Raw genomic sequence first — 23,865 nt, forward strand, 5'->3', positions numbered from 1 at the left:
ATCAAGATCGCCGGAATACGTTGGACGAACTGTGGACTTCTTCCATCTGATGATGATGATATTTGATTTCTGTTGGCATATTCTAATATTTCGTCATTAAATATTACATACAATAATATGTAGGTGAAATTCAAAGTGTAATTAATACTCAGAACACCCGTTTGTATAAGCTGTGCATTTGCGTTCTAAATACGTACCGCCCTCGATTATGGCTTCGTATTTCAGGAACATTCACACTAATGCATGAAAGATTAACTTTTGACATCCGCTTAATTGAACGCTCAAACGGCAGCATTCAATGATAAATCCCCACGGCGAGTTTACGTTCTGCTCAACTTCGAGTTGCAATAGATTTTGATATTGGAAATGTATCATCGATCTACTAAGCTAATGGAGCGGAAATAACAACACATCGGAAACGGTGTTATCAAATATGGCCGCCATTGTTGACGAAATAATTAGTGAATGTGATGGGTTACATTTACAAAATGAACAAATTTTACTCAGTTACTACACGGCCACATTATCTCTGGACCTCGCTAGATCGTAATTCCCCCTCCCGTTCCCCTTTCGCCTCCTCGCGCTCATCCTGTTCCATCAGTACGGTTTGCAGTTTCATTACCGTTAGGTACATGTCGGTATATTTTCGTGCTATCACTGCTTTGTTTTTGGAGTTTTGTTTGTTAAGTTTTGACTTATGTTTTTATTATTTCTGTAGTTTCTGTGTCGCTATAATAGTACTGCCAGAAAAAATAAATACATCTTTTACTTACCCCAGATTCTTTCACTGATTTTTCATAATTATAATAATAAAATAATTAGAACCACAACACCTTTACATCAATCTATAATACTCAAAATATAAAACGTTGTTTTTATTAATAATAATATCCTAGTGATGCTTGTTTGCACACCGTACCAAAGCGACGATGTCACGTCATCGACGTCAGCTCAAGAATATATTGCTAAATGTTACATGGTTCATGGGCTATTAAGATATATTTGGCGACACCGAATTGTCGTTAACAGCTACTAACTTTAGCTTTCTTTATCTAAATAAAATAGCCAATTTTAAAAGAAAGAAATATGTTAAGCATAATATTATATATCGACGACCTATAAATCCCAGTGGTTAGTGACCCTGCCTACTGCGATAGAGGTCCCGGGTTCTAATCCCGGTAGGTGCAAACATTTATATGATGAATAGGTATGTATGTTTGCTTCCGAGTCATGGATGTTTATATGCATTTTATGTGTGTTTAAGTAAGTATATTGTATTAAATATATTGTTGTCTTGGGACCCATAGCACAAGGCTATGCCTAGTTTGGGGCAAGATAATTTGTGTAAAAGTGTGCCAATATTATATTATTATATATAATATAAATTTGTTTTCTTTTTCTATGCTAGTATAAATATGTTATGTTTTCACAAAAAAAAGATTCACTTGCAATCGTCGTGGTTTACTACACCCACAGAATTATTTAATAGTTAATGAGATAAAACAAGAGATTCGTTAAGTACCTAATTATGTGATTTATGTTAGACAAGTTCTGGATATTATCCTGTTATTTCGAAAGTCTTCGTCGCAATGTTAATAAATATTAGCCATCGCGTTCTGTATTGTATCGCCCTCGAGGGAGCAATAATTCTATGCGACGGGAATGTTCTGTGCGTGAAAAGTGAATTTTTGTCACGCGTGCATTAATTTAAATATATTTGCTTTAGATAAATGACACGCTATTATGAGGCAGAAAAATATGTTTTAGTAGGTCAAGTACCCTATGAAATATTAATAGATATTAAAATATAAAAATTGATTTTTTTTTTAAGTTTTAGCCTTTAATCATTTCTACGTCTAGATAGACAGCTGTGGAAACTTCGAAAAAAAATGAGTTTGACGATTAACCTCTAATTTGAGCAATGTACGCGTACGAAATACACGCACACTTACACAAAGTGACATACAAATCGCGAGTGTAAGACGTAGCTTGTCACACGGACTAAAGTAATAAACCTGGCCTATTTTTCATCGGTTATCTAGCAACAATAGGCTCTATGTAAACGTACAGATTATCTAAGTTTTTAGCTTTTTTCTTCTTTAATGCTTTTAGTAATTTCATTCATTTTTATTCATCTATAGTAGAGAAAATATATTTTTTTAATCATTTTTGTATTGAATTTTGGAATTTGCCATTTATTAAACATTATAATTTTTTTTCAAATTTACAATAATTATGCTTTCAAATGCCGTTACGTTATAAGTTTCAATATTACTTTTTCAGGGTATTAGATTTCTTTGTAACGTTAATCGTAATACTTTTTGTGATAATAATATATTTAATACTAAATATAATACGTGACAGTCATAATACTGTAGAAACTTCGTGAGTCAAATCACAAGGGAGTCGCAAAAATTCGTGTTATTGAGTTTTCGACTCAGGAAGAATTGCGAGCTTTTGTAGGTTATTTATGTCATGTATCCGAACGTAGGCCCAAGGCAGTGATTATAAATGATTTAATACCTATTCTGTGTATGCGAGCGCTCGGGCTCTGTTAACGTATACATTGCGGGTTTTGAAAACTAACTGTACAGTTGTACTATTGTAAAAACATAATAATTAACATAAGACTATCAGAGGTTTCGTTTGATTTTATCATTATAAGTTTGAGTTAGAGTTGTTAAATCCCTACCAATATTAAAAATGTGAATGTACGTTTGTTTGTTACGCTTTTATGCCGGATCTACTGAACCGGTTTTGATGAAATTTGGTACAACGGCGGATCAGAGCTTGGGAAAGGACATAGGCACACATTTTATCCCGGAAAAATCAATGATTCCCGCGGAAATGAAAATTCAATTCGAAAATCTATGACTATTCCAATAGCCCGCTATTGCTATAGCAATCTTCCTCGAAGTAAGATTCATATAATATGTTGGGAACGGGAGCGAAAACGGGATCCGGAACTGGAATAGGACATGAGATAATATTCAATTCAAAAATTGCTTATTATTTTAAAAAACCCTTTATCTACGCGGAAGAACTCACGGGCACCAGCTAGTAATTAATATTTTCATTACGGTTTGAAATACAATATTATAATATCAGAACTTAAAACAACAGGATTAGTGTGACTGATTTGTTGACACACTTTGTCTAAATTTCTACTGTCAAACTTTTTTTTTATGATATTAAGGGACGAGACAAGCAAGACGTTCAGCTGATGGTAATTGATACGCCCTGCACATTACAATGTAGTGCCGCTCAGGATTCTTGAAAAACCCAAAAGATTCTGAGCGGCACCACAATTGCGCTCGTCACCTTGAGATATGAGATGTTAAGTTTCGTTTGCACAGTTATTTCACTAGCTACGGTGCCCTTCAGACCGAAACACAATAATGTTTACACATTGCTGCTTCACGGTATAAATAGGCGCCGTTGTGGTACTCATAATCTAGCCGGCATTGTGTGCAAAGGATCTCACTGGCAAACTATAGTGAATATGTCAAATAGGTTTCTTTGTTACCTCTCTGGTACGAACTTCAAATAATAAAAATATGTCCACTCCTAGGCGAAGTTAAGTTCATAAGTTACCACGTATGTGATTCAAGTATAAAGTATATCGGGGTTGGCTGCATATGACAATAATTGTTCATCTAAATGGAAGTATTTCTATTACAATTAAATACAAAGGTATTCCATTCTGCTCGTGAAGTATGCCACCAAATCTAATGTTATATTCTAGTAATGAACACCGAAGGCGAACTAAATAGTAAGTAGGTCACGCCTTCAGAAATACGATTGAATCGAGCCACTACACACGTCCTATCCATCTGATAGCTTGGCGTGAAATGACGTGGTGTCGTGTTTCGTGTATCGAGTGTTGCTAGGTTTAAATAATTCATGGACTTGCAATCGACTGTATATTCTTCGGCTTTATATTGGGCTAGCGACTGGTATCAGTACTTGAAATAGACCATTTTTCAACTAACTTCAAGTAAGGAAGAGAATATAATTACTAATACCAGTGGGAGGCTCCTTTGCATACCAGTGGGAAGCTCCTTTTCACAGGAAGCCGGCTAGATTATGGGTACCACAACGGTGTCTAATTCTGCCGTGAAGCAACAATATGTAAGCATTACTGTGTTTCAGTCTGCAGGGCTGCCGTAGCTATGTGAAATTACTGAGCTTTATGTCTCAAGGCGACGAACGTAGTTGAAGTGCCGATCAGAAATTTTGGGTTTTCCAAGAATCCCGAGCAGCACTACATTGTAATGGGCAGGACGTATCAATTACAGTCTCTTACTGTCATAAAAAATAATACTGATTGATAGGTTATGTAAACAACCTCGCTTGATTGAAACTGGTAAACGTAGGGAATAGCAAATTTCAGGATGACACGATAGGCATGAGCTTCCGAAATGTTTGCCGAGGTTCTGCTGTTTTTTCAACGACTCGGCCTCGGACTGTCGCCTTGATTGGATTAGATGGCGCCGGCTAGATTTGATCAAAATTAGCAACGCTTTTACTCTGACGGCTTGCCGAGTGATTGACTTTCAATGCGACTCCTTTTAGAAGCGAAGAGTTTCTCTGACTAGATTTAAAATAATGTTTTTGTTGCTGTACAAATGTCGCTACCGCCATAAGTCTCTTAAAGTTTTTATTCATCATATTATCACCGGTTTGCATTCCATATCATCATGGATCATTGGTGGGAATTTTTTCATACAAACGTTACTCTCTTTTCTCCTTGATATTTAAGCCTAAATCAAAATTATTTTCATATAAGATCAGACTATCATTATCTTTGTATTTCTGTTTTGCTTTTTTATATATGTTTTTGTAAATGCTAGGCTACTACCTACAAGAAGTACTTAAAACGACTTAGTCATGCAGGCCGCAAACAGAAGCCTTGTATAGGTACAATTCCGATAACAATAACCGAAAAAATTAAAACACTCTGACACAAAATATTTCCTGTCCAATCAGTTTCCAAACTTTCATTAGGATTGGTTCCTTTTTGGAGCTTTTTAAGATTTTTTGTTAGAGCTGCATTTATTCTCATCGCCAGCTGCCTTTATTAATCATTGGCTCGATCGTTAGATTAATCTGAGAAAGGCCTTAGCTTATCTTACCTCTTAAATCTCATCATCAGGACCTAACGAAATGCCAATTTTATATGAAGCAGCAATGTGTGCCCATAACAGCTGTTAGTAGTATTGCATCAGATCATATTCAGATCGGAATACTGGGTCTCTTTATTTCGAGCGAATGCGAATTCCGTGGCGATTTGGATGAAAAACTTAAATTGATCCCGAAGAAACTGGTGTGGTTCAATAGATCGAGATAATACTTAAGTCGACCCATTTTCTAGCTTTCGTACATCACTCTATCAGCTCAAATAATTAGTCCGCGTGCATCGCAGAGTTGCACGAATCGTGGACTGCGTGTTAATCTCTGTGATCGTCTCAATCGCTACGCAAAGACGTCGTCTTGTGTGTCTCATTTATCACGGGTAGTGTTGAAGTGCAGTTTAACCTGGATCCTGCTGTCAGTGTTTGGAGTCCCAACGCGTGGTTTTGAAGAAACTTTCCTTCATGCATTTCCCGCTTGATAAGGCAAAAAGTACGCTTACACTAGTTAAAAGCAATGCTCCTGTGGCGTTGATTTCTCTGGTGTTGCAGGGCACGGTTGCCAGAGATCACTTACCATCAAGTGACCTAAATTTATTCTGTATTGCAAACAAAGTTTGTTACATGAATAGTTTGTTTTTTTAAGCTTTTATAAATCTGGGAAACAAAATTATTTCAGCTCGGTATACAAATATTTCTAAAGTCCTCCGCGCTTAAACAGGATATAACCAGGAATGTAAACACAAGCTCAAATTAAACTGTTAGGAACGTCCCCAAAAAATGAACGTAACATCAACATTCAAAACCTCATACATTTTTAACTAAGCACACATTTCCGTGCCGACGAAAATGAAAATAATCAAAAGTCCCCGAGTGCTGTCCTACTTAACATTTCGGACACGACGTGTTTTGTGATGTTTCCAGGTGTTTTTTTGTTGGACTAAGAATATCGAAGCCACTCGTATTCGGAAGGATATATTTTTACTTCCGAGTAATGACAGGTCCAAATGACTTATCCACCTTTTATTTCTTTTAAGGTATTCCTCAAAGGATACTGTGACTCTTGATCTAATGTATATCTTCAATTCTCATCCCTGCAACTGCATGCATTAAGTTAATAAATACCTTTTTTGTGTTATTCATCGATGTTATATGTACTTGATCAAAAACAGCATGAGAAATAAGGGCAGAAATAAATGCGTCTCCATAATATGTGTGTATATTTAGTAGCTATTGTCGGTTTAAATGTGGTTATGTAATAAAATTATGACCGGTTTACGCAAGGGTCATATTTCGGACCACTCCTATTACTTGCGGGTAGTGAAGTAATTATCATTTTAGTGAGCTTTCCGTTTCCAAGAAGGTAGAACGATCATATTACTACGATGTTAGCCTTCCCTGATGTTATTACGCTTATTCCAATTAAGGCAAAATTTACAATTACAAACACCTATACAAATAATTAAATTCATAGCTTTTTACAAACTGCATATAAAGTTTTATGCGATAAGAATTACAGCGTTAGCATACCGGTACGAGACCAGGAAATTATTTCCATAAATTTTGTCTTGCTGTCTCTTGATCCCGAATAATCCTCGAACCGATTTGTCGGGACCTTTACAGGCAGTTGGCTTCTTTTTATGAGAAAAAGTAATGAGAAAAACGTTCACTTGATGGTAATTGATATGTCCTATCTATAACAATGCCGTGCCGGATCATGTTTCTTGCATAAACACAAATCTGACCTGTATCGATTTTCCGGTCGTCACTTTGAGCCATCCGACATTTTAAAGTGACGAGCGATAGAGCTCATCTGAAAGGGTGCATACTCAGACGTCAATGTTATTTAGTTGTTAAAGACGATGATGAAAACGAGAACAAAATCCAATTCATTGATCGTATTTAGTTCAAGTTCAATGGTAAGTCATCTCGCCTTCTTGTGAAACAAACTGAAATTTGTCCTTTATGGGATGGTTTGATTCCCTCGACAATATTGCACAAAAAGTTTATTTGGCGATGGAAGAAAGTGTATTGAGAATTTTCACCAAACGATCTCTATTTTGTTATAGGTGAATAAATTTTTATAGTTAGTTATGCTTATCGCAGCTATTTATATTGACGATTATGACATATTATTTTTAGGCAGTCGATATTAGTACCATCTTTGTGCTGCAAAAGAGGGCTTTTCGCGCTATTAATGACTCGGACATAGTGTATCCTAGATATCATTAAGAGCAAAATTTCAAAAAATTAACAAATTAATTTTTGCCTCTTAGTAAATTCTGGAACATATTATATGTGTGCTTCTTAAACATTAGCAATTTTCTATAAGTTGTTGTAATGTTAATGCTAACACCAGGAAGTCAACAAGGCCTTTTATGCATAGCTTACGTTCTAGAAAAGCTAAAACAGCTGTGTAAAATTTAAAAACATTAAAATGAGTTTGTTGAAGGGATAAAATAATTTCGTAAATGACATCATACCTTGGTACTGAAGCGATTGCCAAGATAATTAATGAATAAATGTTATTGTAATGCAAATTAATTAAAACAAGAGGCGGGCTGAGTCGGTTGTGCCCGTTTTGAAAAGTATCTGAGTTTGATTTTCATCAACTCGAAAATGTCAGAAAAAATTTACTTTAAAATACTTTACAGAGGCATAGCTTCAAAGTCGTCAAATTATTCAAATTGTAAGAAACATTGTTACAAAAAATTCTAAGGCTCAAAGTATTAATCAGCTGAAACAAAGCTTTCCCTTGTCATCTTGTCGTCAGATTCGGCATGAAATTTTTTTACGTACTCTTCTTAAATAAAATATTATCGTTATAAAGGTGAGGCAATAATACTTTGGAATGTTTAACTTCATTCACTAAGGGGTGAATCGCGCTAAAAGAAATGGAGACGTCGCAAAAACAAATTGCGATCGTTCCATTTTACAGTCCAGGGCATCTACCGACGGCGTGTTATAATAAATTTGTAATGCAATATGCATTCGCTAGAGGCGGTCTTACCTTTGCAGTTGAGGTGATTTTAAAATAGCTAGAGTTTTGGTCACGTTTTCAATCGGCTCTTTTTAATGGTAACTATAATTCCGGAATACTCAGACCATACAATACTGATTTGGATCTGCATATATAATGGCGATTTCTTGCATTAGAGTTAGCTTATTAGTTGCTCATCGAGTTTCCATTAACTTTGCGCATGAGATACATTTCCAAATATTATCAAGAACTCGACCTTAATTTCATTGTATATATCTTCGTGTTTTTAACCTCTATCAGTTCTGTTCTATGTTACAATATCGCCGATCAATCTACGAGGCGCTGGACACTTTCAAACAATCAACGGATAGAGTGTCCGAGCTATTGATCCTCTTAAATGGACTTTATATTGCGTTTGCGGCAAATCGCATTAAGTCATCGATAATGCTTCTCGTAAATTTGATTTATTTCCTGCGAGGCTTTTCGAAATTCGACGCTTTTGTAGTAAACGGGTCGATGTAAGTATGATGAATATGGTAGAAGATATGCAGCTTCATTTCAATTATTTTCAAGTTCAATTTCAATTATTTTAATATTTTTTAGGAAACTTTCACTCATTTCATATTATTTGCAAAATGCGGAATTTTCCTAAAATACACATGTGCAGTAGCACACAAGAACCGATCGATTAGAGCGAACTTTACAACATTCCACACTTTTTATAGTTTTAGAACACGTTTGTTTTTAGTAAAAAAAATATAAGGACTTAAAAACTACAAATAATTTTAGAGAATCTAACATCTAAACAACAGTGCTACCTATCCGTTAACGGTCTTACTATAGTAATATTTATATTAAATACAATCTGTGACTTTATAACATAAAAGAAATTGGTGTAACGGTTTTACAAAAGAATAATAAATGAAACATACGAATACTAAAATCTTAAGTATATAAAGTTAGAAAATCATGCATTGATAATTCTTAGGCTAGGACAAATTTACAAAAATCAGAATCTGAAAAGTACGCTAATATTGCTACTGAGCAAATATTTTAAAACACAAAAATATATCACAAAAATGAAACCAGTTAAAGTTTACGAGTGCACTTTACCATCACACTATACAACACCCCACTAAATACAGAAAACATAAGTCCGAAGAAATGACCAGAAAGTCGGACACACAGGACCACAGGACTATTTAAATAAAAACACCTTAGAAGCTGTAATGTAAATTGGAAATGGATTTAATCGGCAATCGGTCGCAGATGCTTCTAATGCCAGCAGTCAAGTCACGACGAGGGCGTGCAGCGAAGAAACCTGCATCCAGCACGTGCAACATTCATGCGAACAGTCACAAAACGGTTTGTACGAGCTCTGATAATGTGTCCGGTTATTATTGTAACTATATACTTAATGGGCGAATACGATAATATGAGCATTGTGCATTTATTTTAGCAATTTTGTAATATTTTTCTTTAAATATACCTATTCTTTAAATCGATTAAATATATTCGTAAATATAATTGCTATTAGAAGTTGTTGATAGAAGCTCCTAATATATTGAAAAATTAAAACTAATTACAGTTTAACAAATACGCAGTTTAAATAACAACTAAAGCGTATAAAAAATTCTCATTGCAACCAAATTGTATCAAGCGTCACTTACCTGATAACTTTCGGGTTCTTTTAATTTTTCTGGTTAATAATATATTTTTATTTCCCTTTGTCGTCCTCCCAACAAAATGGTTTAAACTATAAATTCAAAAGATCCATGACCCTCTTAAAGTATTATTTCTTTTCAAATAAAAGATATGTATCAACTTTCATATTATCATATTCGCTGCGTATTGCATGATCGTGCCCTTAGTTATTGTATTGTTTACCTTTATCTAATAATTATTACTTTATTCTTATAGGAATACAGACACCGACATCGTCAGCGACACTTGACATTATTCACATATTAACATCATTCATTCATTTAATATTAAAACATAGAATTTGTAAAACCATCAAAATTTGCAATTAATAACTATGTAGCACGGTCGAAAGGCTTGAAAGAATTTTTGTTATCGACCAGTTTATCTACATTTTTATACCTTCCCTCACGCCAGTGTGTAAGCGAAATAGAAATGTACGAAATTGAAAGCGTGCTATAGGGACCAATTGTAATATGGGTTGCTAACCGAAATTCTTCTTGCTTCACGACCGCATTTTACTGTCTTATGAAAACATTATTCTTTAACTGACACAATAAAGTAAATATTATAAACAACACGAGACTTTCATTTATTTATACCTGTTCAAAACACACTGCATACTACTTCAATACAAAATGTTCAATGGGATATAGCATGCATTTAGGTTGTTCCTTAGATTAATTGGAGAACATATATGATTTAATATTGCTGTCATATCTATTTTGGTGTACTCCAATATTAACTTTAACCATAAAAAAACTAAATACTTTACTCATATTTTTAAAATATATTCTTGTGCTCAATATTTAGCGAGACGTATTGTACACTGACTCGAAACGGCGTGAAAGCCTTCTCACATGGTTTGATTTTAGTTGTTAGTCCGATGTTGTTCAGGCCATTCAATTGGAATCGTTTCAAAATTGGTAGCCTAAGTGGCGGATTGCGAAGAACTCATGAAATGTGTAATAAATATGTGTAATGTTTACTAAATGTTATAGGATTCGTATAATAATGATTGTATTTTGAGAACTTGTCTTTTATTAGCCTCGAACCAAATATAAAACTAAGTGTTACGTTAAAACATATAGAAACTAGTTGAAGTCGACGTACTCAGACATGTCGATTTTTATTAGCCAAAACGGTTGAAGCGACAAATGTTGAATGGTTGAACTTTTATTGTATCACTTTTATTGGCAGGCTGGTTAGACAGTTCAAGTCATAAGCCATTTATTTAGAGGTTCATCCAGCCTAGCGCAACTCTCTAAGAAAAAAGCGATTCACTCGATTGTATGAAACGTGCAGTCATCATAGATTGACAGATGACGGCTATTATCTTGTAAAAAACGGAGATAGCCGAAAGCCACTACGTTTTATTCAACTGTTCGCTTTCAAACCTAGCCGGATTTTACTTCGTGGCCAATTACCTTATTGTAATTACTAACTATTTCAAACTTAAATCAAATGACTGTACATTTAATACTAAACTAAATTTCAATTTTTACTTAGGTCACTTACACACTTAGGCAGTCCCGTTTCTTATTACGTAGTATTTACAATTCTCTTTGAGTTCATCAACTAAAATCAAACCGTGTGAAATCTTACCAACATAATTCGTCGTTACTTAATAAAAAGCGTATTCCATTTGAAGGTCTTCAAATGTTTTTTTTTACGACTACAACCACATATTTGTGATCAGATATGCAATAATTGTAATGTAATATTTTCTTGTGATATTTGATGTAACTTACAACTGTCCCGCATGTGTTCTACTAAATGCTTAAAGTTTTTAAACCTATTATATTTTACTTGTCTATCGGCGCTTGTAATATTTTTAACCGACCTCAAGAAAGGACGAGGTAATTTTTTATGTTTGTTTCCACTTACTTCTGTTGTTTTGAGTTAATTAGAAAAAATCTTTATCGTTTGAAAGAGTGCATTCCCAGATTGGTCCCTTATGTTTTAGATTTAGTTATAAATTTTATTTTAGTATTTTTTTATGACGTGACGAAACAAGCAAGAGGTTTTCCTGATGGTAAGTGATACGCCCTGCCCATCACATTATATTCCGGCTTCCATCCAACTTATTCCGGCAATTTCCAAATCCTTGACCAGATCATCGGTCCATCTTTTAGGGGCCTTCTAACACTACGTCTTCCAGTACGTGGTCACCATTCGATAATTTTGCTGCCCCGAACTATGTGCCCTGCCCACTGCCACTTCAGTTTCGCAATCAACCGGGCTATGTGGGCGACTTTGGTTCTCTTAGCGATCTCCTCATTTCTGATTTTTTCTTATATTTGATCGGCAGGGAAACTCCGAGCATAAACCTCACCATATTGCTTAAGGCCGTATGAGAAAGGCATTAAACAACATTAATATTAAATTAATATAATAAAATTAAAGCGTTTTCATGAAGCCGAAATGTAGCCATCAAACTCCTTAGAGAAACTAGTATCCTATATTAGTTCGGGCCTATTAGAATTTTCAATAAAATTACAACTAAGCTTCTTGTACTTGAGTACTATTTGTGCGCCTACCTACCTACATTCGTAACTTATTGGCGTTATAAATAAAAAATTTACTCGCATACATATGAGCTGAAAATATGTCAGAAATATGATAGTCATAATTACTAAAAATGTGACCGCCTCAGAAAAGTTGGGTTAAAAATAATTAAGTTTTATTCCCTGCCTTTTATTCCCCCAGTACTCTTTAAGTTACTTATAGAGCAGCGAGAGTTAAATTTGTATTAAGCGAAATTATAAATTCCAGCAAACGTTAACGGACAAACTTTGGCTATTGTTTTAATTGAATTTTAACAATTACCAACAGATATTATTCTTCGGGACGGTCGCGGTGCAAACAGAGCTGTGTAATTAAGATTGGTTCGAAATTCCATTTCGTTAGTTAACTCTTGTCTGTCACGTCTCTGAAATGGCAAATACGATATGGTAGCCCGTATCGAATCGTCTTATGAGATTTAGTAAAGGTGACGATTAGTATTAGATAACTGAAGAGTTTGAGCAAGCTACTGGATCTACCAGTTCGATCCCAAACTTTATTTTAAATATTATTTATAGTACAGCCGCCACATTGGCACCGCACCGGACGCGGACTGATCATTTGTTGTGGTATTCATATTTCAATATGAATTTTACTAGATTAAATTTATTAGATTGGAAGACTTCAATTGTGAGTTATTAATGCTAACACTGTTTTTTAAACGTGTAACAATATCAAAATTATAAGCAGACTTCATTCCAGTTTCATTGGCTATGCGTTACCGAATTATGATGGCTGGCGGCGCGAAATGGCCCACTGTTTTGGCTGGTCAAGTATAAATTTTATACACTTAATAGGGAATTTGGTGGAGGGAATATAACCTCTTACCTTATTTGATGATCTCGTTCTCGCCAGCTGATCTCCAATTGACATATTACTATTTTCACGCACAGGTTTAAGTTTATTACTTAATTATATGTTTAAGCGGATCTAATCGGATATACGAGATATATATGTGGCGGTGGCGATCCTTCTGTAATCGTGAGAGTGGCGGCTCGTAGGACCAATGTGAACCACTTATACCATATAGGTGACCGTGAACACTGCAATTAATGAAATGCATAATATTTAGTTTATAGAAACGGTTTAAAGGAGATTCTGATGGAGGAGTGGGATTGATATTGGGACATAGATATAAATATATAATAATCCGCGCAACCAATCGGTGCTTTGCTGCTTGATCAGCATAAAAGCGGAGTGTGTGCGTTTCCGGTGCGGCCGCGGCGCCGCGACGATTCCTGCAGCGTGTACAAGTAGCCTTAGACAAAATCTTTTAGCCAGTTTTAAATATTGATGCGAAGGAAGTCGGAGAAAAAGCGTTCCTAGCTGTTATACCCGTGTGCGCCAGAGTAGTGGTTATTAATAAGTAAATGCTTTAATACTTCTAAAAAGCCAAAGTTGGTATTTTATTTAGTTTTTACTATTTTAACAAATTAGATAGTATAGGATGATAGACCTGGGCATGATGACGTCACACTTCGCCGCCCGATGGTACGACGTTAACAACTCACTATAAGAATTGCAGAACTTTGTTACATACACTTATATTATTTATAAGATTCAAAATGAGGAAATGGGAGGTCGATTCCTATGGGGTGACTGAATTGTAAATTATACATACCTACCTACTAAAAAAGTTTGAGCAACTGGCACTCCAATAATAAATATCATTCCCTAAAAATATAACATGATCATTCTGTCAGTTAATGTTTCCTCAAAATCGGCTGAGCACATTCAAATATTAGTTGGAACAAAAATTCCGACACTTTGTCGGACACTCGTACAAGTGACGTGACATCACGTGGAAAAGCACTTTTGTGATTGTTTATATGATCGGACTACTGGGACAAGAAAGGCGTATCGGACTAAATCTTACGGGCTAGCTATTCAATTAAAACCTCTTTGGTCCAATCGCTTATATCATCGAAACTACTAGGACAAGATAGGCTTATCTTCGGGCTAGCCCATTCAATTAAAACAATGACTCTTTAGTCCAATCGCTTATATCATCGAAACTACTAGGACAAGATAGGCTTATCTTCGGGCTAGCCCATTCAATTAAAACAATGACTCTTTAGTCCAATCGCTTATATCATAGAAACTACTAGGACAAGATAGGCTTATCTTCGGGCTAGCCCATTCAATTAAAACAATGACTCTTTAGTCCAATCGCTTATATCATAGAAACTACTAGGACAAGATAGGCTTATCTTCGGGCTAGCCCATTCAATTAAAACAATGACTCTTTTGTTCAGTCGTTGGCAAGCACACCATGGCTCTTGTCCTAGGACTAGAGCATTCAGCTAAAGCCTGCGTATGCTACGACAGCTGAATTGCAAATAATTTGACCGACAATTTTGTTTTTTATTTTCCTATGATTTTTCAGATATGGACTTCGGCAGCGGTGGGCCTCCGCCGCCTGGCATGATGAAGGACAGGCACTGTCCAGCACCGCCTCATCATCCCGTAAGTTATCATTGGTGTCTTTATAAATTGTACTTGATAGCGCTATTGGTGAAATAAGATGAGAGTACTTTTTACGATGTTAAATAGGCTTTTGTTTGATTTGTTAAAATTTATTCTAAAATGATCGAAAGCCAACTGGTATTATTAATTCCTCTAAATAATTCTAATCTATGCTAAGAATTGTTTTAATTTTAAACGATAAATAGTCGCGCCAAAAAGGGAGTCGCCATTTTTTATGGAAAAAGGAGTAGTAACGAGGGTACGGGTCACCTGGTGTTAACTGATCACCGCCGGCCGCCGCCCACAATCTCTAGCAACACCAGAATCATAGATCAATATTCCCTTTTTTGTACACAGTCATTTACATTCACATATGAAACTCTCATGGTAGATTTAGATAATCTGTGTTAGGAGAGAATCGCTCATTGCAAGTTATACAAAACAAAATTAAAAACTAAAAATAATGAAGATATTGTAACTAGTGACTTGGATTATAAACCAACACATCCAGTTATCTAGCCAAAGTTCCTTGAAAACCGCATTGTGGAGGACCGCCATAGTCATTAATACCATTAATAAGTTCCACATATTCACATTCTGCTAAAGCAATCCTGATAATGATCATTATTTTCATTATATCGTTCTGTTTCAGAGAGACGGTCGTGGCTATGGACCTGAAGGCTTCGGTGGGGAAGGTTTCGTCCCGCCACCACCCATGCATCACCCGGCCATGCCTCCACCGAACCAGGTTTGAAAATTGCACATTCGAAAAATTATAATCATTCAAATTGTGGTTTATTTATTTACTAGTACTTCGCTTAGTGGAAATGATTACTTAACCTTATGTGTCCCGGCATGTAGTTATAAAATTTTGGAGCTGTAACTATAAACTATTTCATCGACGAGAATACCCCATCATCATTACCATCAGCCCAAAGATTTCCACGACGATCGGTCGTGCGCCGCCCTCGTCCAACGTATTCCGGCGATCTTGACCAGATCTTCGGTCCATCTTGTGGGAGGGGAGGCCTATCAACACTGCGTCTTTCGGTACGTGGTCGCTATTCGAGGAGTTTACTGCCCCAACGGCCATCTGTCCGTCAAACTACGCGCCCTGCCCACTGCCACTTCAGTTTCGCAATACCCCATATAGGGGGTCAATTCCAAAACCCTACCTGTCTGCAGCGACTTTTATCATTAGTTTAGCAAAATTCACCTTAATTAGTAAAACAACTGCGGTTTAACTTCTACGTCTTGCAGGAGCTCAATGTTGGTGTTATTTTAAAGGCAAAAGTGTAGAGTAACTAATACTAGAAAAGAATAGCGGGAAAATAACTGTATTTTTTGTTTGACGAAAGGAGAATTTCTTACAGAATTTATGCACATCTGGCCGCTTTATTTTAATATTGTGCGAAATCTACACCATTAGCCTACTCATTTTTACTAATTTCATAATTATATTTGAGTTGTAAAATAATCTTTAAAATAACACCAACAATAATTCTCGATAAAAAGAAAGAACATCCCTTCCCAGAAAATGATATCCCTTTAACATGATATGATTAAAAATAAGTAGAGTTATGCTGTATTGTACCTAAATTTATACTCTAATGACCTTATTTATACTCTAATGGTCCTACAAATAAACTTGGTTACATGTTTACAATATCGTTGACAACACTGTCAATACAATGATAATTCTGCAGTTTTCCGAATGACAAGCTGCCCAAACATTTGTAAGGCCGATATAGTTTTTCTTATTTCTTGACGTTTTTGTGCATTTGCGCGTATTGAGGCCTTTACCGTTACCATTTTGTTTTCCAATGCATATTATAAGTGTTGGTACGACAGTAATCGTATTTGGAAGCCAATTAAGAGAATATTCATGATGTATGTCTACAAAGAGGTTTTATATATAAATTGTAATATTCTAGGGTGGACCTCCTCAGCAAGGTGCGGTGATGATGGTCTACGGCCTGGACCCCAACACTGTCAACGCTGACAGACTCTTCAATCTGTGCTGTCTGTATGGGAACGTTGTACGGGTAAGTTTTATATTGTACTAGCTGTCCCGATAGACGTTTCTTCTGTTCAAAAAAAGAATTATTTTATTGTATAAACCGGACGGTGTGCGTCTCTATTTCTTTTTCATTTCAAATAACGATAATAGTTTTAATATAGATATTCGTTAAGTATTTTCATATTTTTTAAGTTTCTGCGTAATTTTCTTATTTTTTTTTAAATGTAAAAACCTTCCACGAAATATTATAAAACAAAAAAAAAGATGAATGAAGTCGGTAAAGCCGTTCTCATGTTATAGCGTGACCAGGGGAAATTGGGGTTCATATATATTTATTGATGTATTTATCAATATTGCTATGGGGCAACACTGTTGATATTAATACAATCGTTGTGCTGCAGAAGAGGGCTATCAACGGAATTTATACTATATTATATTTGCACAAAAGTGAACTTTCTAGAAACTGTCATAACCATAATATTAATACCAGGGTCAACATTAACTTTTTCTGTGTTATTAATGAACGCGATGTTAAGTTACTCCAAGTTTAAAATGACTTCTACCTGTCATGTAATTCTGTAGTGACAAAAGTAAGCTCAAGACAAAACTTTTTAACTTGGAATAACTATACGTTTATCAATACCACAAATAATACCTACTACTCGGCTAAGTCGAGTTAGAAAGTCTTATGTGGGGTGAGTTATATGCTTTTGCTGGAAGATTTCAGAAAATGTTCAAAACAAAGTTATATTACGTGTTAAAGGTTACTAAAACATAAATGACATACATAATGTTATCACAGATTGGGAAAGAAGCGACCGCACTCACGGCTATTAAATATTTAATTGTGCTATATTTTTACCCATATTTTTATGGAAAAAAAAACCAGCTGAGTTTCTTGCGCGCGTTCTTCTCAGGTCTGGGGCATACTATTTAAGCAGTTCGCCCCGAGCTACTGTGCAATTTAGTTTTGATAAAGCAGATAGTAGCAGTACCTGTGGATTTTCTTGTGGATTTCTAGGTGAAGTTCCTGAAGACGAAAGAAGGAACCGCCATGGTCCAGATGGGCGATGGACCCTCCGTGGAACGCTGCGTGCAGAACTTGAACAACGTGACGGTTGGAGACTACACCCTCACTCTGGCGTAAGTTACAATTGACTCATTCATTTAGGTTGATATTTGCATGTAAAAGATTGTATAACAGTAAGTGTCTAATAAAATGATAACAGTTACTTAGGAAATGTATGTTTAAGCGAATTTCGACCTACTTGTTTATTATGAATAGGAAAATGACAATGACATTAAGGTGGGTTACGAATAAATTTGTCGATAGTACATCGTATAAGTTATTAGCGATTATGACAAATATATTTATTCACGGGCCTTTTTTTCTAATTCGAAGTCAATACTATGCGCCTATTTTACGTGAAAAGGGCCTGGGCTCATCTTTTTTTGGGCCAGCAGAGTTTTGGTAAGTAAGCTAGGCCAGAGCTTGTTCATAAACTTCACCAAGAATCTTTTCATAGGCAAATTTTAAATGCGTCTAAGAAGTAACCTCAATAAAAGTTATGATAAGCGCAAATTGATCAAGGTCTCGGTAATTTATAGATGTAACTATTTTTGAAATGCCACCTTTGGATTTTATATAGGCATTAAATCTGTCTGGCCAGGAATTAATAAATTATCGCCCCATTTTCATTATGATTTACAAAAATTTGTGTTATTTACTTTGAATGTGACCTTTTTCTAGTTGTTTCATCCTTACAAATAAAATTTTTTGGGAAGATCTAAGTATGTTCCTCGTAAACCTCGTAATTGACCAACTAATTTGACATTTCAGATTCTCGAAGCAAGCTTACCTGTCAGAGGTGATGAACCCGTACCCGCTGCCCGACAAGAGCCCGTCGTTCAAGGATTACGTGGGCAACAAGAACAACAGGTTCTTAACACCTGTCTCCATTCACAAGAACAGAATACAGCCGCCTTCAAAGGTCAGCTATATTATTCATAATTACTATTCATAGATATATATCAGATATGACATTTTTCGTATTATAATATATAGGTATTGAGTGGTCTTATTTTTTTTTATTAAATCCATATAATTTATTAATTAGACCAAAAGACATTTATAAATAACAAAACATCAACAGTTTCATCAATATACAAAGTTTCTCGGCATGTAGTTATTAAAGATCAGGAGTAGTAACTATAAACTATTTCTTCGACGAGAATACCCCATATAGGGGGTCAATTCAAAACACTACCAGTCTGCATCTACTTTTATTTTTATTTTAGCGAAATTCACCTTAATTAATAAGACAACGGCGGTTTAAGTTCTACGTCTTGTATGAGCACAATGTTAGTGTTATTTTAAAGGTGTAGAGTAACTAATATTACAAAAAAAAGCTAGCAAATAACTGTTTTTTTTGTGATTGCCAAAGGGGAAAAGTTTATTTCTTACCGTATTTGAGCGCATCTGGGCGATTAGTTCTAAAATTGTGCGAAAAGTACACTATTACTTCAACTATCCATCTTTTTTTCTGATATCATGATAATATTTGAGTTACTTAACAAACTGATACAGTAATCACTGCTCGCGGTCAAATGATTTAAGAGTTATTGTTTATTAAATAGACTCTTTTACTTGGGGGCGCAAGCGCAGGTAAACGACCCAGCTCCTTTGTTGCGTTGTGTGTGAGCGGATACGGAAACATTTTTATAGGGACTAAGAAAGACACAACAATTGGGTCTAATAATGGTATGAAACAAACTGCACCAGTCGTATTAACCACTTCCAGCTACATTGTTCATTCTACTTAAGTTAAAACTTAACAAAAAGTAAATAAAAGAAAGTAATGAGTTCATCAGAATATATGCTATATCTATATTAATAAATGGAGACCCATTTTTTCAACTGCAACGATCCACGAAAAAACTGAAATTATCGGAATAAAATGCAGCGTGTTTCGGAGAGGGTTTTGGTAAATGATATGTTGGTGATTACTTAACCGTAACCTTATTTTTGACTTAGAAATACATATATATATAAATTCGCAATACAAATAGTCACTGACAATTCATACAATGAGCGGGCGCGGAGTACCTTATTTATAAAAAAAACCATACATCATTCGATTGTAATAAATGATGTTGTTAATACCTTAGATTTATAAGAATTTTTATTACAATTTAATAAACATGTGAATTTCCGAGCAATAAGGTGTACGTGACATTGTTTCAGGTGCTCCATTTCTTCAACACTCCCCCGGACGTCTCCGACGAACAGCTGTTGCAGGTGTTCAACGACTACGGTGTCACGCCGCCCCATACCATCTCCAAGTTTCCACTTAAGAGTGAAAGGTGGGCAAACTTCTTCTACTTCTTCGTGACACTCTTGGCAGAGCGGTCCTGGTCATCACAAAGTGACGACTTTTGGGGCGGATGTGATTCGCCTCACGAGCATTCGCCATTTTTCACTGCTGGCCGACAGTCTGGTACACGCGTTCAATAGACCACCAACAGCAGACTTAATTTGTTCGGTCCATCGCATGGGTGACCTTCCAGGTAATCTGTTGTCTTCCACTTTGCCCAACACGACAAGGTGCTCCATGGACTCACTCTCGCGCCGGAGACGTGTCCGAAGAACTTAGGTATGCGACTCTGTACTCTGTAACACCGAAAGTTGTTTTATGCCAAGTTCTTTGCGAAACTTGGCAAATAAGTGTATCACTAACAATCAAAGAAACCCGCCCATGTTTACACCATATTAACTCCATCACCCTTCATTCACCATTTCTCGAAACACCAAAGCCCTGAAGAAATAGAAAATAGATGTTTTGGAGATACAGTAGCACAATTTAAGAGAAACCTGACACTCTGATTAATAAAATGTAATGACCTAATTTATAATAAAAAACGAATTGACAAAATATATTGTACCTATATAGTATTTTAGTGATTATAATGTGCCATCTTGTGCCTAAAACTGCTATATTATGCTTACGTGCGAAGCATCCTTGAATTCGCAAGTCCTATCTGGAGGCCTACATATCAATGTTATATTGACCGCCTTGAAAAAATACAAAAGATATTTATAAAAAAATTGAATTTTAAATCTCAATTCATTCCTATAGACTACAAAGAAGCCTGTAATTATCATAAAATCGATACCTTGGAAGATAGAAGAGATGTAATTGATATGTTACTGCTTTATGATATATTACATAATAAATTTGACTGTCCAGATATCTTAAATAAAATATCATTCCAGGTACCAACATTACGTACTAGGCATACTAATTTATTTAACATTCCCTTTGCCTCTACTAAGTATCTTAAATATTCACCTCTATTTCGAATTCCTGACATAGATAATAAGAAATTTTCTTCCGTCGACATTTTCAACTTATCACGTCTGAGGTTCAAAAAACTGATATTAAACTGTTTAAATTGCAGGAGTTAATCATCAGTACATTCAGGATAAATTATTAGTCTCACATCTTAATTTAAACATTATATTCGAACACTCACATTCACTCACATTCACTCACACCAATCACATTCACTCACACTACTCACATTCACTCACACTACTCACACCACACAACCTACTCACCGTTTCAGTTACTCAATATGGATACGATTTCTTCTTTTCTTTCTATTTAATTTTTTCTTGTAAGTTTTTCTAGTATTTTTCGTTTTTGTCTTAAACTACTTTGTCACATACTTATTGTACTGTTAATAGTATTCCTTTTAATTGGCGTATCTATTCTGTATAATTTTTAATATACTCTTTTCATTTTGTTAGCTGTAAGGAATCATAAATAAATAAATAAATAAATAAAATAATGAAGTGACTGTATTGTGGCTTGTAATGATTTGTGGAATTAATTTATCCTTTTATATTTTTAACATGTTAGCGTTATAGGACTTCAATTTACTTTTATATAATTAACAACTAAATTGTTTGTATGTTAATGTGCATGATGTATTCACCTGTAATTGCAGGAACACGATTTTTGAAATGTATGTTACAATCTTTTGAATTGTCTTGTGTATTCTGTGTTGGTGGACCTTGAATAAATAAATAAATAAGAAATGACAGAAGCTAAAATTTTTTTTTATTAATTGTATTTTTCATTAGAACCGTACATCGCTTAACATTTCATAGAAAGCAATTGGGTTAGTCTATTAAAAGTATTTAAATAAAAATTTAATCGCCTATAATTAATCCAAACGACTTATTCTTATTACAGGTCATCATCGGGGCTCATGGAGTTCCAGAACATATCCCAGTCAGTGATGGCGATAATGGCTTGTAACCACGCCACTATACAGCATCCAGGTATTGTAGATTATCAACATATTTTCAGCAACGCTACTGCGATTTCTCTGTTGTTGCAAACAGGTATGTGCTGTGGTGATCAGTAACCGTCAGGTACAGTAATACCAACTTAACTGTGAAGTGGCAAAAATAGGAACTACGGTCGCCATATTGAAATGTCATTCGACTGTTAGTGTCTACTACTTTAGAGTGTACCGCGTGTTTTATTGCGATTGTTTCTGAATTTTAAGCGTTAGATATAAGACTTTTGTGCACATTGGAATTAATAAGCAACACTGAAACGACGATGGCAACACCCGTCAGTTCACAGATGAGTTGGTGACACTAACCAAATTCGACGATACGGTGATGAAAATCATATAACAGAAAAATATCCGCATACAATGAAGAGCGGCTCTAATTATCCGCAGTCAACTCATCTCTGATAGGCTGGTTTCCTGGGTCTTGCGTATCGATATGGGGTGTCTCTACTGATATACAACGCGGCCACATTATTTCTGGACCTCCCTGGGACGTGAAGCCCCCTCCCTTTCCCCTTTCGCCTCCTCGCGCTCGTCCTGTTGCGTCAGTACGGTTTGCAGTTTCATTACCGTTAGATACATGTCGTGATATTTTCGTGCTATCACTGCTTTGTTATTGAAATTTTCACGTATTGATTTTTCTTGTTAATAGTTCTGTAGTTTCTGTTATTCTCTAGCGCTCTAATATTTCTACCTTTATTTAACCCAGATTCATTCATTGATTTTTTATCATTATAATAATTATAATCAGCATCATAACACCTTTAAGTACATCAATCTATAATACTGAAAAAATAAATCGTTGTTTATTTATTAATATAAATATTCTAGTGATGCTTGTTTTGCACACCGTAACCAACCGACGTTGTGACGTCATCGGCGTCAGGTGAGGAGATTATGTAACCGGGTAATATATAGTTATGGGGAGAGTTCGAAGGAATTGTGTTGGATAGTCTTTCTTAGACATCACGCCCTGTTCAGCCACTCTGTAAAACTACTACCGACTGTAGTGGTACTCCCTTACTAATCGGACTTGGGAATTTTGGAAGATCTTTGCTATCGTAGATGTTTATAAGGAGCAGTATTCATTTAGTTGATTTACCATTCACCCTGTGTTTCTCCGGGGCATAAAACTAATAGGAAAGTCCCCGGCACAAGGGTGTCGTAAGAGGCGCCTTAGGGCATTTACTAGTGGAAGGCCTTTTTGTGCCGTGATGCAGTAATGTGTAAACATTACTGTATTTCGGTCTGAAGGACGCTGTAGCTAGTGAAATTACTGGGCAAATGAGACTTAACATCTTATGTCTCAAGTTGACAGGCACAATTGTAGTGCCTCTGAGAATTTTTGGGTTTTTCAAGAATCTTGAGCGATACTGAATTGTAATGGGCAGGGCGTTTCAATTACCATCAGCTGAACGACTGCTCGTTTAAAAAAATGTTTATGAGCAGCAGTATTCATATGGTAAATTCACCATATCGGTTGCCCTACAATTAACCTGAAAAAATAAATGTAGAAAGTCAAAGTTATTCAGTTTTTTTATTTATTTAAAATACAGAATAAGAATAATAGCTAATTACAAGTTTTCACAGATATAATTTACATATGAAAAAGAAAATATACTCAACTGAGAGAA

General features: G+C 35.4%; 1 protein-coding gene across 11 annotated transcripts in view; it reads left to right on the forward strand.

Annotated features, from left to right (window-relative positions):
- LOC126972736 (heterogeneous nuclear ribonucleoprotein L) overlaps positions 1-23,865 on the forward strand; it is a 423,515-nt gene that overhangs the window by 393,722 nt on the left and 5,928 nt on the right. For 4 of the 11 annotated variants that reach the window (XM_050819670.1, XM_050819659.1, XM_050819765.1 and 1 more), the window contains 8 exons: positions 9,382-9,477; positions 14,765-14,844; positions 15,497-15,592; positions 16,779-16,889; positions 17,886-18,007; positions 18,705-18,855; positions 20,109-20,227; positions 22,123-22,211. In XM_050819670.1, the coding sequence (XP_050675627.1) occupies positions 9,382-9,477; positions 14,765-14,844; positions 15,497-15,592; positions 16,779-16,889; positions 17,886-18,007; positions 18,705-18,855; positions 20,109-20,227; positions 22,123-22,211 (864 nt within the window). Of the gene's footprint in view, positions 1-9,381; positions 9,478-10,032; positions 10,387-14,755; positions 14,845-15,496; positions 15,593-16,778; positions 16,890-17,885; positions 18,008-18,704; positions 18,856-20,108; positions 20,228-22,122; positions 22,212-23,865 lie in introns of those variants that run through there. The other 7 variants (XM_050819681.1, XM_050819704.1, XM_050819736.1 and 4 more) reach the window with 3 other exon arrangements.

The sequence above is a fragment of the Leptidea sinapis genome, chromosome 2 (assembly GCF_905404315.1).
Source record: "Leptidea sinapis chromosome 2, ilLepSina1.1, whole genome shotgun sequence".
NCBI lineage: Eukaryota > Metazoa > Arthropoda > Insecta > Lepidoptera > Pieridae > Leptidea > Leptidea sinapis.